Here is a 17,697-nt window from a genome sequence, read left to right on the forward strand (position 1 = left end):
TTGCCTTGCAGTGGATTCTGTCCTGTTTATATTTGCTGCATTGCACTGGATTCTGTCCTGTTTATATTTGTTGCATTACACTGGATTCTGTCCTGTTTATAGTTGTTGCATTACACTGGATTCTGTCCTGTTTATATTTGCTGCATTGCACTGGATTCTGTCCTGTTTATATTTGTTGCATTACACTGGATTCTGTCCTGTTTATATTTGCTGCATTGCACTGGATTCTGTCCTGTTTATATTTGCTGCATTGCACTGGATTATCTCACTGTTACCTGGGTTGCATTGCACTGGACTCTCTCATGCTTATCGGTTGTCTTGCAGTGGATTCTGTCCTGTTTATATTTGTTGCATTACACTGGATTCTGTCCTGTTTATATTTGCTGCATTGCACTGGATTCTGTCCTGTTTATATTTGCTGCATTGTACTGGATTCTGTCCTGTTTATATTTGCTGCATTGCACTGGATTCTCTCACTGTTACCTGGGGTGCATTGCATTGGACTCTCTCATGCTTATAGGTTGTCTTGCAGTGGATTCTGTCCTGTTTATATTTGCTGCATTGCACTGGATTCTGACCTGTTTATATTTGCTGCATTGCACTGGATTCTGTCCTGTTTATATTTGCTGCATTACACTGGATTCTCTGACTGTTACCTGGGGTGCATTGCACTGGACTCTCTCATGCTTATAGGTTGTCTTGCAGTGGATTCTGTCCTGTTTATATTTGCAGCATTGCACTGGATTCTGTCCTGTTTATATTTGCTGCATTGCACTGGATTCTGCCCTGTTTATATTTGCTGCATTACACTGGATTCTCTCACTGTTACCTGGGGTGCATTGCACTGGACTCTCTCATGCTTATAGGTTGTCTTGCAGTGGATTCTGTCCTGTTTATATTTGCTGCATTACACTGGATTCTCTCCTGTTTATAATTGCTGCATTGCACTGGATTCTGTCCTGTTTATATTTGCTGCATTGCACTGGATTCTGTCCTGTTTATATTTGCTGCATTGCACTGGATTCTCTCACAGTTACCTGGGGTGCATTGCACTGGACTCTCTCATGCTTATGGTGGCTGTCTTACAGTGGACTCTGCTGTTTATATTTGCTGCATTGCACTGATTATGTCCTGTTTATATCTTCTGCATTGCTCTGGAATGTGTCATTGTTAGCTGGTGTGCATTGCACTGGTGCCTGTCAAAACTCCTGTTTCTCTTTCTTCCTAGGGCCCTGGACTGTATTATGTGGACGAGGCTGGGACACGTCTCTCAGGCTCTATATTCTCCACTGGCTCTGGGAATAGCTATGCATATGGCGTTCTGGACAGTGGCTACCGGTATGACCTCTCTGTAGAGGACGCTTACGATTTGGGACGTCGAGCCATCGCTTACGCCACACACCGCGACTGCTACTCCGGTGGTGTTGTCAACTGTAAGTCACACGTCAGGGCAGTAGTTACAGGCCTCTTGGGTCTGAGTCATGCTTAGAATTGGCTTCAATGTGTATTGACCATTGTATTAAACATGGGGTCGGTCTGGTCCAGAAGCGGATGGGAATTGGGATCGTGGAGGTTTCAAGAGTTATTTGTTCTTAGTGGGAACTGAATGATTCAGCATGACTGATATTCATAATTTATGGTCCACACACAGAAATATGGTATTTTGGGAAGTCTTTCTGATCGCTGACCCGGCTCGTCCTCTCGTGACCAGGTGTGGGGGTATGTCTATAACTCCGAGCAAGGCAAGGTCATTCTAATACAGAGTGCTCTTTTCTTTTCAAAGTGTACCACATGCGGGAAGACGGATGGGTCAAGGTCTGCAAGGAAGACGTCAGTGACCTTCTGTACCAGTACCAAGCTGAGAAACATTGAAGGGATGGACCAGTACCAAGCTGAGAAACATTGAAGGGATGGACCAGTACCAAGCTGAGAAACATTGAAGGGATGTACCAGTACCAAGCTGAGAAACATTGAAGGCAATTGCCTACTCTACCCGTCACAGGATCGTGGCGTAGGAGTTCCTGCATCCTATGCCGCCCTTTTTCCTCCAGTACTCTGGACACCATTCTACGCATAGTGTACAATGCTTCTGAAGAATGACACAAATACACTCCTTTTCTATGCTTTGCACAGTTTCATAAAGGCATGGAGCTACGCACCTCTCTATCGATGTCTGATCAACATGCTCCCCGGGCATGGAGCTTCATGCCTGCACCTCTCCATCAATGTCTGATAGACATGCTCTCCCGGCATGGAGTTTCTTGCCTGCACCTCTCCATCTATGTCTGATGGACATGCTCCCCGGGCATGGAGCTTCTTGCTGGCACCTCTCCATCTATGTCTTGTCAATATGCTCCCAAGTCCTTGAGCTTCTTGCCTGCACTTCTCCATCTATTCCTGATCGACATGCTCCCCTGGCATTGAGCTTCTTGTCTCCATCTCTCCAACTATGCCTGATCAACACTCTTCCCGGGCATGAAGCTTCTTGCCTACACCTCTTCATCAATGCCTGGTTGACGTGCTCCCAAGGTATGGAGCCTCTTGCCTCCACCTCTCCATCTATGTCTGATTGACATACTCCCCTGGCATGGAGCTTCTTGTCTCCACCTCTCCATCTATGCCTGGTCGACATGCTTCACTGTCATTGAGCTTCTTGTCTCCACCTCTCCATCTATGCCTGGTCGACATGCTTCCCTGTCATTGAGCTTCTTGCCTTCACCTCTCCATCTATGCCTGGTCGACATACTTCCCTGTCATTGAGCTTCTTGCCTTCCCCTCTCCATCTATGCCTGGTCGACGTGCTCCCAGGGCATGGAGCTTCTTGCCTCCACCTCTCCGTCTAAGCCTGGTCGATGTGCTCCCAGGGCATGGAGCTTCTTGTATCCACCTCTCCATCAAGGCCTGGTCGACACGCTTCCCGGGCATGGAGCATCTTGCCTCCACCTCTCCATCTATGCATGGTCAACACACTTCCAGGGCATGGAGCTTCTTGTATCCACCTCTTCATCAATGCCTGGTCTACACGCTTCCCGGGCATGGAACTTCTTGCCTCCACCTCTCCATCTATGCCTGCTCGACGTGCTCCCAGGGCATGGAGCTTCTTGTACCCACCTCTCCATCAATGCCTGGTCAACACGCTTCCCGGGCATGGAGCTTCTTGTCTCAACCTCTCCATGTATGCCTGGTCGACATGCTCCCAGGGCCTTAAGCTTGTTGCCTCCACCTCTCCATCTATGCCTGGTCCACATGCTTTGCAGGCATGGAGCTTCTTGCCTCCACCTCTGCATCTATGCCTGATCGACATGCTCCCCTGGCATGGATCATCTTGCATCCACCTCTCCATCTATGCCTGATCGACATGCTCCCCTGGAATGGAGCTTCTTGCCTGCACCTCTGCATCTATGCCTGATCGACATGCTCCCCTGGCATGGAGCTTCTTGTCTCCACCCCCCATATCTATACTTTCTCATGCATAACTACGTCTCTTGAGATTCTTGCATCAATCTATATCTTGCCCTCACACTACCATGTCTTGTAGGTTATTGCATCTACCTCCTTATTTGTGTCTCACCCACCCGCTACTATGGCATGGAGGTTCTCGCTTCAACCTGCCTGTGAGTGCTTTGCCTCGTTGCTTCCTGCCACCTAGTGGCCAGCATTCCTCTGGCCCTCACCACTCCCCAGGTCTGTGTTGGATCCTTCTTCACTCACCTTTTCCAGTACTGCTGAATTCCCCCAATCCCAGTACATGAGACGCTTTCAACTTAATGTCTCGCTCTGCACCTGAACCCCGCCCCTTCATCATTGATCTTCTAAGCACCCATGACCCCTTCTGGATTCAGATGGGATTTCCCTTGACTTCCTATGCTCCGAGCATCGGCATCCTCTACATTTCCTCTTCAGGTTCCTCTTTCATGCCTGGAATGGAGAGATGAGGTCCTATTCTGCTCCTGATTGTCCTCTGTAAGGATGGGCCTCTACTCTGTCCTCTTACCTGAATACTTCATGTACGGATGGGCCTCTGGTCTGCTTGTACTCCAACCTGAAGCCCTCTTGAATGGTTGGGCCTCTGGTCTGATTGTCCTCTCACCTGAATCCTTCATGTATGGATGGGCCTCTGGTTTGCTTGTACTCCAACCTGAAGCCCTCTTGAATGGCTGGGCCTCTGGTCTGCTTGTACTCCAACCTGAAGCCCTCTTGAATGGATGGGCCTCTGGTCTGATTGTCCTCTCATTTGAACCCTTGATGTACGGGTGGGTCTCTGCTGTGGCTGATCTCTCCATGCTATGTTAGAAACACTCTTTCAGGCCTGGTCCATGCTGAATTGAACAGTGCAAATAAAACAAACCTATATCACCTGGGATTCCTGTGCTTTCATTAACATTCATTGGGATTTGAGACTGCATTTAACCCTTTCAAAGTGCCATCGGGTTCAGACAGTGAAAAGTTGGGATGTCTATTTGTACTGCGCAAACAGACTTCAAGTTCCAGCAGTCAATACTCTGAAACAATTTAAAGTCCCAAAACACTGTTGAGAAATATAGATGAAGCCATCCGATGTGCAAGTAGTGATTTATTCTATGCACAGCCGACACGGGTTTCGACCAATCGGTCATTTTCAAGGAAAATAATTCTAGGGATGAAGCCATAGCTGTTCATTCACCAGACTTCTCTGGAGGATTCAGTTGATTAATTTGTGGTAAAATAATGCCTCTTTCATTTACCAATGTTCGGCATCATCACAGTTCAAGGCTGAAATGCCTCAGGGTGCTTTAAAATGTAGCATAGTGGCCTGTCTGAATCAGAGGTTCAGATGTATTAAATAGGTCCCAATACCTTGTGTCCAGTGTCACAGGATTAATTCCCAAAGTAGAATCCGGTAGTAAAAAAACAGTATATAAGACAATTCAGACAGTGGATCGCAAATCTTCAGAAAAAGTGCCATGCAAGTGCAGACTGGCAACATTTGTGTCGATGTAAGGGGCAGGTTGAACATTTTCTTTAGGGGACTTAAATGTTGTGTACCATGGTGTGTGTTTAAAATTTAGATCTTGGTGCTGGTCGGGGGATACCCTGTCTGGTTATCAGGGAGAACCTTTTTCCACCTCTCCCCAAGAAGGCACACACCACATTCAAGGCATATCCCCATGTTTCTGAGGGAGTCCCTCATAAAAGGCCTCTCAGGGGTCAAGCTTTCCAGTGTCAACACTCTGCCATTTTCGCCACCTATTCACCCAGAGAAATGTGAGATTCGCACACTTGCAGAAAGCAGTAGGATACCTGGCCTAAGCACTTATTAAGTACCACAGCTGGGTGGGACAGCAGGATCTCAGGCTTAAACACTTATTAGCAGTGCTGGGTGCAGAAACCTGGCCTAAACACTTATTAAGTACCACAGCTGGGTGGGACAGCAGGAGCCCAGGCTTAAACACTTATTAAGGATGCTGGGTGCAGGAACCTGTCCTAAACACTTACTAAGTACCACCACTGGGTGTGACAGCAGGATCCCAGGCTTAAGCACTTAGTAACAATGCTAAGTGCAGGAACCTGTCCTAAACACTTACTAAGTGCCACAGTTGGGTGTGACAGCAGGGTTCCAGGCTTAAACACGTATTAACCGTGCTGGGTGCAGGAACCTTGCCTAAATACTTATTAAGTACCACAGCTGGGTGTGACTGCAGGATCCCAGGCTTAAACACTTATTAAGTACCACAGCTGGGTGTGACAGCAGGGTTCCAGGCTTAAACACTTAGTAACGGTGCTGGGTGCAGGAACCTGTCCTAAACACTTATCAAGTGTCACAGCTGGGTGTGACAGCAGGAGCCTCTTCGGGAGAATTCTCACCCAAGTGCTAATTCCCTCTACCTTAGAGCCCTCCTGCTCTTTTGCTATATTTTGGGACTTTGAACTTTTCATTTTGATGTGTGTTTTACTTTTGTGTTCTTTGGATATGGAGTTTTAAACAACTCCATAGGCATCATCTTTTTCTGTGTGTCACACACCACCTTCAGTGCAGTGGCACAGGGATGTCTTTCAGACTTCCCAAGGTTTAAATACCTTCTCTGGGACTGACTACTGTCTCCCAGAGCGTGTAAAGTTAAATTGACTTTACTAGTCTCTTTAAATTTACAGGCCCAGCACACACTATCTTCCTATAGAGTTTCCTAGCATCCCCTTTGTCTAAACACTCATGTAACAGCCAAATGTTACCCTTTCCTCTTGAAATGGCTGGTGGCAGTGGTTTTAGAACGAACTACCATGATTTTTCCCGGAACACCAGTAGCTAAAAATCGGGTCAGCCATGTTTTTCAATATGGCGCCCAAGACCTATCTGTAAAAACAGACTCGGTCAACTTTTATTGCCATTTATTTTGGAAAGGTCATTCTAGTGTTTGTCTCTGCCCGCCAAACCAGGTTTGGTCCCTTTGTTTGTTGGCCTTTGGCAGGCTTCAGTGCTGAAGCCCTCCTCTGGCGCCTGAGTGTCTGGGGTGGACAGGATGTGAGGGAGGTGCCCGAAACTCCCTGTGCTTAGTCTCCCAGGAGACCTGAATGCACTCTGGCATGAATGGCTGACTGGCTGTCCGGCAAGGACAGCCACCCTGCAGGGTGAGTAACAGCCAGGCTGGAATGAATGGGAGAAAACTGTTTACCAAGCAGGACTCTGGGACTTGGAAAGCAGAGTCGACCACTGGAACAAAAGAACCGAAGACGAGTTGAAGGAAGACGACTGCTGCAACTCCTGGACGACCGGTGAAGCCCTGCTGCAGGTCAGAATTGCCTGAAACTCCATCAACAGAGAAGCCCTTCAAGGATAACTTCTTCCCTTGAGTTGGTGGGAACAACCAACTCACAAGCCACCTGGACACCGTCTCCATACTGGTCGAATTTTCTTCAGAGTGCTGTTGAAAACCGGATAGCCAGTGAGAAGGATACCAGTTCGTGGACTTTAAGGCACTCACACCTTAAAGTGACGTTTTGCCAAGCTTGTGCCCTCTTCCCTGGGCAGTGCAGGAACCTCCCGATGTCCTCCTTCTTGTCCCCACGACTGAAGCTCAGGAACAGCAAGATCTGCTCGAACTGCTAGGAACAACTGCCTCAGCTACAGCTTTTCTTCATTCAAAAGGTACTGTTCAAGTGCAGTGCAGAAATCCTTTCTGCCGCGGTGAAAGTTTGTGAAACTTTCCCAACTTTGGAGGCTTGTCCTCCCTTATACAGACATATAACTTTTCTTCTTGCAAACTACTTTTAAGAACCGGGGCAAAGACTTAACCGTTTACTACCAGAACTGTGCTATCCTATCCAAGACACGGAACCATTGACTTTGGCCCAGGCCTATTGAATTGAATTGCCTCTTGTAGTGAACTGAAACTATTTGCCCTGCCTCTGAAAGTAATTGTGCTTTGATTCTTATAACCTTTGTCTTTCTACCCCTTTTGAAAGTTACTGAAGTGCCATTTTGCTCCCACTTCAGGGGAGCCTAACTTGTTCAGAAACCTATTGTTTTAGTATTGTAGTGTATTATAGTGATATTGAGCGGCTTCTTGCTAGTGGAATGTTTTCTAACCAAATGTGTACATAAATGTATATCCTTTTTTACCAAGAAACCTTGAGTAAGTGTTTGTTGAACCACTGTAATTGCAAGTCCTTTGTGTAACATCTTGTACTGCTCACTTCCCTCTTGAGATAAGTCTGGCTGCTCAGCCACTGCTACCACTTAACTGTGTAGTACAGGCTTGTACCAAAGGTGACATTGTACTTACACCTGTAGTGTTAATTGTGTGTAGTGTTCCCAAAGGGTACTGCATGTGATTCTGCCTAACAGAGCCCTGGCTTAAACACTTATTAACGGTGCTGGATGCAGCAACCTGGCCTAAACACTTATTAAGTGCCACAGCTGGGTGTGACAGCAGGATCCCAGGCCTAAACACGTATTAAGTGCCACAGCTGAATGTGACAGCAGGATCCGAGGCTTAAACACTTATTAACAGTGCTGGGTGCAGGAACCTGGCCTCAACACGTATTAAGTACCACAGCTGGGTGTGACAGCAGGATCCCAGGCATAAACACTTATTAACGATGCTGGGTGCAGGAACCTGTCCTAAACACTTATTAAGTACCACAGCTGGGTGTGACAGCAGGATCCCAGGCCTAAACACGTATTAAGTGTCACAGCTGAATGTGACAGCAGGATCCGAGGCTTAAACACTTATTAACAGTGCTGGGTGCAGGAACCTGGCCTCAACACGTATTAAGTACCACAGCTGGGTGTGACTGCAGGATCCCAGGCCTAAACACTTATTAAGTACCACAGTTGGGTGTGACAGCAGGAGCCCAGGCTTAAACACTTATTAACGGTGCTGGATGCATGAACCTGGCCTGAACACTTATTACGTACCACAGCTGGGTGTGAAAGCAGGATCTCAGGCCTAAACACTTATTAAGTACCACAGCTGGGTGTGACAGCAGGATCCCAGGCATAAACACTTACTAACGTTGCTGCGTGCAGGAACCTGGCCTAAACACTTATTACGTACCATAGCTGGGTGTGACAGCAGGATCCCAAACTGATTAACGGTGCTGGGTACTTATCAAGTACCACAGCTGGGTGTGACAGCAGGGTCCCAGGCTAAAACACTTATTAACGGTGCTGGGTGCAGGAACCTGTCCTAAACACTTACTAAGTACCACAGCTGGGTGTGACAGCAGGATCCCAGGCATAAACACTTATTAACGATGCTGGGTGCAGGAACTTGTCCTAAACACTTATTAAGTACCACAGCTGGTTGTGACAGCAGGATCCCAGGCATAAACACTTATTAAGTGTCACAGCTGTGTGTGACAGCAGGAGCCCAGGCTTAAACACTTATTAACGATGCTGGGTGCAGGAACCTGTCCTAAACACTTATTAAGTACCACAGCTGGGTGTGACAGCAGGATCCCAGGCATAAACACTTATTAACGATGATGGGTGCAGGAACCTGTCCTAAACACTTATTAAGTACCACAGCTGGGTGTGACAGCAGGATCCCAGGCATAAACACTTATTAACAGTGCTGGGTGTGGCAGCAGGATCTGAGGCATAAACACTTATTAATGTTGCTGGGTGCAGTAACCTGTCCTAAACACTTACTAAGTACCACAGCTGGGTGTGGCAGCAGGATCCCAGGCCTAAACACTTGTTAAGTGCCACAGCTTGGTGTGACAGCAGGATCTCAGACTTAAACACGTATTAAGAAGTACCACAGCTGGGTGTGACGGCAGGGTCCCAGACCTAAAAACGTATTAAGAAGTACCACAGCTGGGTGTGACGGCAGGGTCCCAGGCCTAAAAACGTATTAAGAAGTACCACAGCTGGTTGTGACAGCAGGATCCCAGGCTTAAACACGTATTAACGGTGCTGGGTGCAGGAACCTGACCTAAACATTTATTAAGTATTTCCATTGGGTATTGCACTGTAGGGTCTTGGTGTTAGGGAGAATTCTCCAGAATGGCTAATTTCCCTTATCTACTGAGTCCCTCAGCAGCTTTGCTGGATTTCTAAGATTTATTTTTTTCACCTGGTAAGAGTGTGAGCCTTTTTTCCCACTCTTACATGAGTTTTGCTGTGTGTGTTTAACATTTTCTTGTGTTCATAGACTGTGGAGACTCACCTACTCCATAGGCATCATCTTTTTACTGTGTGTTACACAGTACCTTCAGTGCAGTGACACAGGGTTGTCTTTTAGGCTTCCCAACTCCGACTCCATTTTCTGGGACTGACTACTGTCTCCCAGAACCTTTAAAGTTGCCATTGACTTTATTTGCCTCTGTAAAACCACAGACCCAGTACAATCTATCTTCCATAGAGAACTGGAAAGGGCTACTAGTTATCCCTTTTTGTCTGTTTCTCTTGGAGCTTTGTTTCGCTCCCTTTTCATTAAGACTTGGCTGGTGGCAGTGGTATCTACCATATTTCTTCTACCGTGGCTATATTACATAGCCTTGGTATTGTTTTAGGCTTCTTGGTAACCTCAAACTTAAACCCAATGGACCATATTAACTTTAATTTGGTTCCGGCTGGGGTTATTCGCCATTTCTTTTTGTAAAACTCTTTCTTGTGTTTTACTCTGCGTGCCAAACCAGGTTTGGTTCCTTTGTTCACCGTCTTTTCGCGGGCTTCTACACAGAAGCCCTCCTTAGGAGGCTGTATGTCTGGGGGCAACAGGATGTGAGGGAGGGGTTTAGGACTCCCTGCACAGGGTCTCATTGGGGACCCATTTTGCACTCTGATCTGATTGGCTGTGGTGACTGTCCCGGCGGGACAGCCACCCTGCTATGTGATTGACAGCCAGGCTGTGTGAATGGGGGAAAACTGCATAAAAAGCAGGTCTCTGGGGCTGGAAAGGCAGAGTCGCCACTGGAACGAAAGAACCGACGAGGAGCTGATGGAAGAGGACCCCTACAACGACTGAACCTCCCGGTGAAGCCCTGCTGCAGGTCCGAATCTTCATACTCCAACGACAGGGAAGATCTGCCAAGAATCTTCTCCCCTTGAGCTGGTGGGAACAACCAGTTCGCCAAACTGCTCGTCAGGCCTCCCTTCTCTGGTCGAATTTGCTGTACAGAGCTACAGTGAACCGGATAGCCAGGAGGAGCGTACCTTGCTTGCGTTTTAAGGAACACACCTTTTATTTGTTGCTTTGCTCATCTGCTGGTTTCTTCCCTGGGCAGTGCAGGACCCTCCAGTCTTCATACTTCGTGTCAGTCCGACAGTCGCTTCAGGAACCGTGAGCCTGCAGGACCTGCCAGGAACGTCCGCCTCAGCTACAGCTGCATCTCCATTTTAAGGTACTGTTCGAATCCAGTTGTTTGTTTTGTCCAGCCGCGGTGAAGGTGTCTGAAAGGCAAAAAGTCTGAATTGATTGAAAGATTGTTAAAGAACCAATGTCTGGGGATGATAATGTGTCTTTTATTGTTGAAGAGTTAGATAAGGCAGAGGAGTCTCAAAATGTAGGCCTCACAGCCCCTCTATCTGCTCTACCACCTCAACCTTTGTCCACTGGGACCCCATCAGGTCCTACATTCAGTCCTGAATTCATTGCTCTAGAAAAGATGAGACTTGAATTGGAATTTAATCGTTTAAATGCTCAAACTGAACAAAAGCATCAAGAACTTAAGCTCAGAGAAATGGAGATGAATCATGCCCTAGAAATGAAAAACGTGTCTTTGGAAAATGCTTCTCTCCCAGAGTCTTCTAGGTCTTCCAGTCCTAAGAGACCCCTTATGCCTAAAGAAATTGTGGGTATGTATGAGGTTAAGCTTGATGTTTTGGATTGGTTGGCAATGTTTGAATATAACCATGGGATTCAAGACATTACAGGGAATCAGTTGCTTCCTTGGCTCTTCTCTAGGCTACCCACTGTTGCATCTGATGTTGTGATGGAGTTGGGGGAGGTGGATAGGATGGATTATGAGTGTGTGAAGCTAGCTTTAATTGCTAGATTTGGGAAGACCCCTTGCCAGTACCTCAAGAGGTTTAGGACCCTCAAAAAGCATGATGGTACCCCTTGGGCTACCTGGGTATGTGAATGTTTAAAAAACTTAGATGGTTGGGTTAAGGGTTACAGAGTAAACACTTATGATGGTTTGAGAAATCTTGTTATGTTAGAGTAAATTTATGATGCCTGCTCACCTGAGCTCAGACAGTACTGGCTGATTCTAAGGAGATAGATCCAAAGAAGTTAGCTAAGGCTGCTGACTTGTGGTTTACCAACAGGGCTACTCACAAGGATTCTGGGGCTACTCAGAAGAAGGATGAGGGGAAACAGCCAAAGAACGATAAGGAGAATTCTAATACCTCCAATCCAAAAGAGGGCCACAAACAGCAACATAAGGGTAAGCCACCTGGGAAACCAAATCAGGCTAATGCACCATCTGGACCCAAACCAGATGGAGGTCAGAACAAGCGCCCATTCATCAAAACATTTGGGAAATGTTAGGTGTGTGGGTCAACTGACCATGTGAAAGGGGATCCCAGATGTAATGGTAAACCTTCAGGGGTCCACACTGTCTCCTTAGCCTTCTCCCCAGAGGAAGAAGTACCTATAGCCAGCGGAAACTTTCAACTACTGGCTGATGAACCCATGAGAGTCTCAGCTAGTGTTTCTTTAGTGTCCCTGGGCTTGTGGGAACAACAGAATTATTTAGATGTCTATAATTCCATCCCAGATAATACTAAAGAGTATTATAAAGATAGTGTTCTTGTGAATGGTCAGGAGACTCCTGCCATCAGAGACACTGGAGCCAGCATAACGGTGGTGGATGAATCATTTTTCAAGGTGGAGGATGTTGCTAAGGCACCCAAACGCCTCACCAAGTTAGCTGGAGGCCCTGTGCAAATGCTTTCCCAGTTACTAGCTCTCATCCAGTGTGATGATATAACTGTCAAAATACCTGTTAGTGTGCAGAGTAAAGTGCCTGGGAGAGTCCGGTTGGGTAATGATCTGAAAACTCTTGGAGTTTTGTCAAGTACCCCCAGGCCTCCCACTAAAAGGAGACAGGATCTCACTAGGCCTGCAAGGGAGAGGACCTTGAGAGGCTATCCAGAGGAGTTGATAGAGGAAACTATCACTCCCACTCCACAGGAGTTGCTCACTGCTATTTCTGGAAAGAAAGAGGCAAAGGGGAAACCCAAATCCTCACGGAAAAAGTCAGATAGCACTCCTGTGCTAGCTACAAGGACATCCCCAAGATTGTCCAAAGTCACACCTGTGACTCCTCCACCTGCTGAGGCAGAGTGCGAGGTACAACCATGTGTGGTTGATCCAGTTTCTGAAGAGTCAGATCTGGAAGAAGACACTGTTTTGGTTGGAGATCTTGACCCTGTTGACCATCTGGAGCTGCAGTCTTTACTGGCAGAAGGTGGACACAACAGGGCAGACTTCAGCAGAGGACAAATAGACTGTCCTACTCTTGAAGGTCTTTGACAACAGGCTTCTAACCAACTTGATGGGCAAGAAGTTGGAAAGCATAAGTTAAGCTGGGAAGATGGCCTCTTCTACAGTGAACTGACTGAGTCTATCCCTGGGGACTGCAAAATAATTGTTGTGCCCCTTGCTAACAGACTCCAGTTCCTACAGTTGGCCCATGACATACCTTTGGCTGGTCACTTGAGTTTCAAAAAGACCAAGGAAAGGCTCTCTTTATACTTCTACTGGCCTAAGATGGGTTCAGGAGTTGACAAATTCTGTAGGAGCTGTCACACTTGCCAAACCTCTGGCAAGAGTGGAGCCAAGAATGTGGCACCCCTGGTGCCTCTCCCAGTGGTGGGAGTTCCTTTTGAGAGGGTGGGCATCGACATTGTTGGTCCCCTTGACCCTCCCACATCTTCAGGGAACAGGTTTATCCTGGTTGTAGTAGACCATGCTACAAGATACCCAGAAGCCATACCTATGAGGACTATTACAGCTCAGGCTGTGGCTAAGGCTCTACTTGGTATTTTTAGCAGGGTAGGGTTTCCTAAGGAAGTGATATCCGACAGGGGATCCAATTATATGTCCCACTACATGCAAGCCATGTGGAAAAACTGTGTTGTCACTTACAAGTTCTCTACAGCCTACCATCCACAAACCAATGGACTGGTAGAGCAGTTTAATCGTACTATGAAGAGCATGATAGGTGCCTTAGAGGAACCCCTTAAAAGGAAGTGGGACCTTCTACTGCCATGCCTTCTCTTTGCTTATAGAGAAGTCCCTCAGGAGGGAGTTGGATACAGTCCCTTTGAACTTCTCTATGGCCATCCAGTCGAGGACCATTGGCCCTGATTAAGGAGGGGTTGGAGAGTGCTCCTTCCCCCAAGCCAGTCAGAGTGACTGACTATGTGATAGGTCTCCGGAGGAGAATGTCACATGATGGCAGAAGCTTGTGATAACTTAAAAGCAGGTCAGGCTCTGGTCAAACATTGGCATGACCAGAAGGCCAACATGGTTGAGTTTACTCAAGGCCAGCCAGTATAAGTTATGGTGCCAACAAGGCAGAGGGCCTTGCAGGACAAATGGATATGACCCTTCAAGGTTGTGGGCAAACTTGGAGAGGTGAACTATTTGGTGGATTTAGGCAGACCTAAGGAGGCTCCCATAGTCTTTCACACCAACCGTTTGAAGGCATATGTCTCGAGACCAGAAGTGGGAGCTTTGCTTCTAGCTTCAGCTCAAGAGGAGGAGGAGAGGGAACCTCTACCTGACCTCCTCAGAGGCCAACCTTTAGATGGGAATATAGAAGGAGTTAATCTCTCTTCTCAACTGACATCTGTACAACAGGAGGAGTGCAAAGTTCTGTTAAATCAGTTTGCCCCTCTGTTTTCACTTTCACCAGGCTTGACCTTTGGGGCCAGCATGATATTCTCAATGGTGACTGTTTACCTGTGAAGACCAGAGGTTACAGAATGTCAGAACATGTGAGATCCCACATCAAAGGAGAGGTCAACAAGATGCTTGATCTGAGGGTTATAGAGCCCTCTACAAGTCCATGGTCTAGTCCAGTTGTTCTAGTACCAAAGGCAGGATCAAAGGAGTTGAGATTATGTGTGGACTATAGAGCTCTAAATGCAGTCACTAAGACTGATGCCCATCCTTTGCCAAGGACAGATGAACTGGTGGATAGACTTGGTTCAGCCAAGTACCTCAGCACATTTGACCTAACATCAGGCTATTGGCAAATAGCCCTGACAGATCATGCCAAGGTGAAAACTGCATTTTCAACCCCAGCAGGCCTCTACCAGTTTAAGGTTATGCCTGTTGGATTAAAAAATGCACCTGCTACATTCCAAAGGATGGTCAATCAAGTTCTGAATGGGATGGAGGACTTCTGCATGGCATACTTGGATGACATTGCAGTGTTCAGCCCTACTTGGAAAGAACATATTGATCACTTAAGATATGTTTTGCAGGCTCTTGAGTAGGCCCATCTGACCATAAAGGCAAGCAAATGTCAAATTTGTCAGAGCAAAGTGGTCTACCTTGGTCATGAGGTAGGAGGGGGTGACATGAGGCCACTGCCCAGCAAAGTACAATCTGTGCAAAACTGGGCCACCCATACTACTCAAACCCAAGTGAGGGCCTTCCTAGGTGTCACTGGGTACTACAGGAATTTCATAGAGAACTATGGGACCATAGCTTCTCCTTTGAATGTAGTCTCCTCTCCAAAATTCCCTAAAAAGGTTAGATGGAATGAGGAGTGCACTCAAGCCTTTGAAAACCTGAAGAAAGCCCTTTGTCAAGCTCCTGTCATAAGAGCTCCTGATTACCACCAAACCTTCATTGTCCAGACAGATGCATCCGATACAGGTATAGGTGCAGTCCTTAGTCAACTGGATGGGAAAGGTAGGGAGCACCCCATTTGCTTCATCAGTAGGAAACTGAAGGAACCAGAAACAAGGTGGGCAACCATAGAGCGTCGATGTTTTGCCATTGTGTGGTCTCTGAAGAAGTTTAGACCATACTTGTATGGATCTACTTTTGTGATTCAGACCGACCACCAACGCTTGAGACGGTTAATGCAAATGAAAGGGGGGCCTGCAAGGGTTTGATTTCACCATTGAGCACAGAGCAGGATGTCACCACCAAAATGCTGATGGTCTCTCTATGATGTTTTTAACCGACTAGAGGTAGAGATTCATCCAGGAGTGGATTAAATCCTCCAGTCCCTTAGTCTGGGGGGGGCGAGTGTTAGGGAGAATTCGCCAGAATGGCTAATTTCCCTTACCTACTGAGTCCTTCAGCAGCTTTGCTGGATTTCTAGGATTTATTTTTTACACCTGGTAAGAGTGTGAGCCTTTTGTCCCACTCTTACATGTGTTTTGCTGTGTGTGTTTAACATTTTTGTGTTCATAGACTGTGGAGCCTCATCTACTCCACAGGCATCATCTTTTTACTGTGTGTTACACAGCACCTTCAGTGCAGTGACACAGGGTTGTCTTTTAGACTTCCCAACTCAGACTCCATTTTCTGGGACTGACTACTGTCTCCCAGAACATATAAAGTTGCCATTGACTTTATTAGCCTCTGTAAAACCACAGACCCAGTACAATCTATCTTCCATAGAGAACTGGAAAGGGCTACTAGTTATCCCTTTTTGTCTGTTTCTCTTGGAGCATTGTTTCGCTCCCTTTTCATTAAGACTTGGCTGGTGGCATTGGTAACTACCATATTTTTTCTACTGTGGTTATATTACATAGCGTTGGTATTGTTTTAGGCTATCTTGGTAGCCTCGAACTTAAACCTGCTGGACCATATTAACTTTAATTCGGTTCCGGCTGGGGTTATTCGCCATTTCTTTTTGTAAAAGACTTTCTTATGTTTTACTCTGCGCGCCAAACCAGGTTTGGTTCCTTTATTCACCGTCTTTTTGTGGACTTCTACACAGAAGCGCTCCTTAGGCGCCTGTATGTCTCGGGGGGACAGGATGTGAGGGAGGGGTTTAGGACTCCCTGCACAGGGTCTCCTTGGAGACCCATGTCGCACTCTGATCTGATTGGCTGTGGTGACTGTCGCGGCGGGACAGCCACCCTGCTGTGTGATTGACAGCCAGGCTGTGTGAATGGGGGAAAACTGCATAAAAAGCAGGTCTCTGGGGCTGGAAAGGCAGAGTCGCCACTGGAACAAGAGAACCAAAGAGGAGCTGACAGAAGAGGACCCCTACAACGACTGAACCTCCCGGTGAAGCCCTGCTGCAGGTCCGAATCTTCATACTCCAACAACAGGGAAGATCTGCAAAGAATCTTCTCCCCTTGAGCTGGTGGGAACAACCAGTTTGCCAAACTGCTCGTCAGGCCTCCCTTCTCTGGTCGAATTTGCTGTACAGAGTACAGTGAACCGGATAGCCAGGAGGAGCGTACCCTGCTCGCGTTTTAAGGAGCGCAACTTTTATTCATTGCTTTGCTCTGCTGCTGGTTTCTTCCGTGGGCAGTGCAGGACCATCCAGTCTTCCTACTTCATGTCAGTCCAACAGTCGCTCAGGAACCGTGAGCCTTCAGGATCTGCCAGGAACATCCGCCTCAGCTACAGCTGCTTCTTCATTTTAAAGTACTGTGCGAATCTGGTTTTTCGTTTCGTCCGGCCATGGTGAAGGTGTTTGAAACCTTTCGCCAGCCCGAGGGCTTGTCCTTCTCCATTCTTTAAGCTAACTTTTCTACTGACCAACTTCGTTCTGAACTCTTGGCAAAGACTTAACCGCGAACTACCCTGAACTGTGTGATCTTGAGCAAAAAGACTTTTGTCCTATTGACTTTGGCCCTAAGCCTTTTTGATTTGATTCCCTCACTGTAGTTCCCTTTTTTAGATTGCCCTGCTTACTTACTTGTTGATGTTACTCAATTTCTGCCTAACTTTGTCTTTCCCTCCCTTTAAATTACTGGCGTGCCATTTTGCTCACTCTTCATTTTGATCCTAACTTGTCCAGAATCTATTGGGTGTGGTGTATTAAGAGTGTGATTTTTCAACTGTTTTACTTTAGTGAAATGTTTTATAACTGATGTGTAAATACATGTATATTCTTTTACTCAGAAACCTTGAGTCAGTGTTTGTTTGAATCATAGTAATTGCTGTCCTTTGTGTAACTATTGATACTGCTCACTTGCTCTAGAGATAAGTCTGGCTGCTCAGCCATCGCTACCACTTTACTGTGTATCACAGGCTTGTACCAAAGGTGAATTTATACTGT

General features: G+C 46.8%; 1 protein-coding gene across 1 annotated transcript in view; it reads left to right on the top strand.

Annotated features, from left to right (window-relative positions):
* The window catches only part of LOC138522058 (proteasome subunit beta type-8-like), a 150,993-nt gene extending 146,637 nt beyond the window's left edge, over nt 1–4,356 (top strand). Inside the window, exons 5-6 of the mRNA XM_069635291.1 lie at nt 1,229–1,433; nt 1,784–4,356. Coding sequence (XP_069491392.1) covers nt 1,229–1,433; nt 1,784–1,872 — 294 coding nt within the window. The 3' untranslated portion in view covers nt 1,873–4,356. The remainder of the gene's footprint in view (nt 1–1,228; nt 1,434–1,783) is intronic.
* Nucleotides 4,357–17,697: the final 13,341 nt, after the last annotated feature.

This window comes from Ambystoma mexicanum, chromosome 13 (assembly GCF_040938575.1).
Source record: "Ambystoma mexicanum isolate Mex_15411 chromosome 13, UKY_AmexF1_1, whole genome shotgun sequence".
NCBI classification, from domain to species: Eukaryota; Metazoa; Chordata; class Amphibia; order Caudata; family Ambystomatidae; genus Ambystoma; species Ambystoma mexicanum.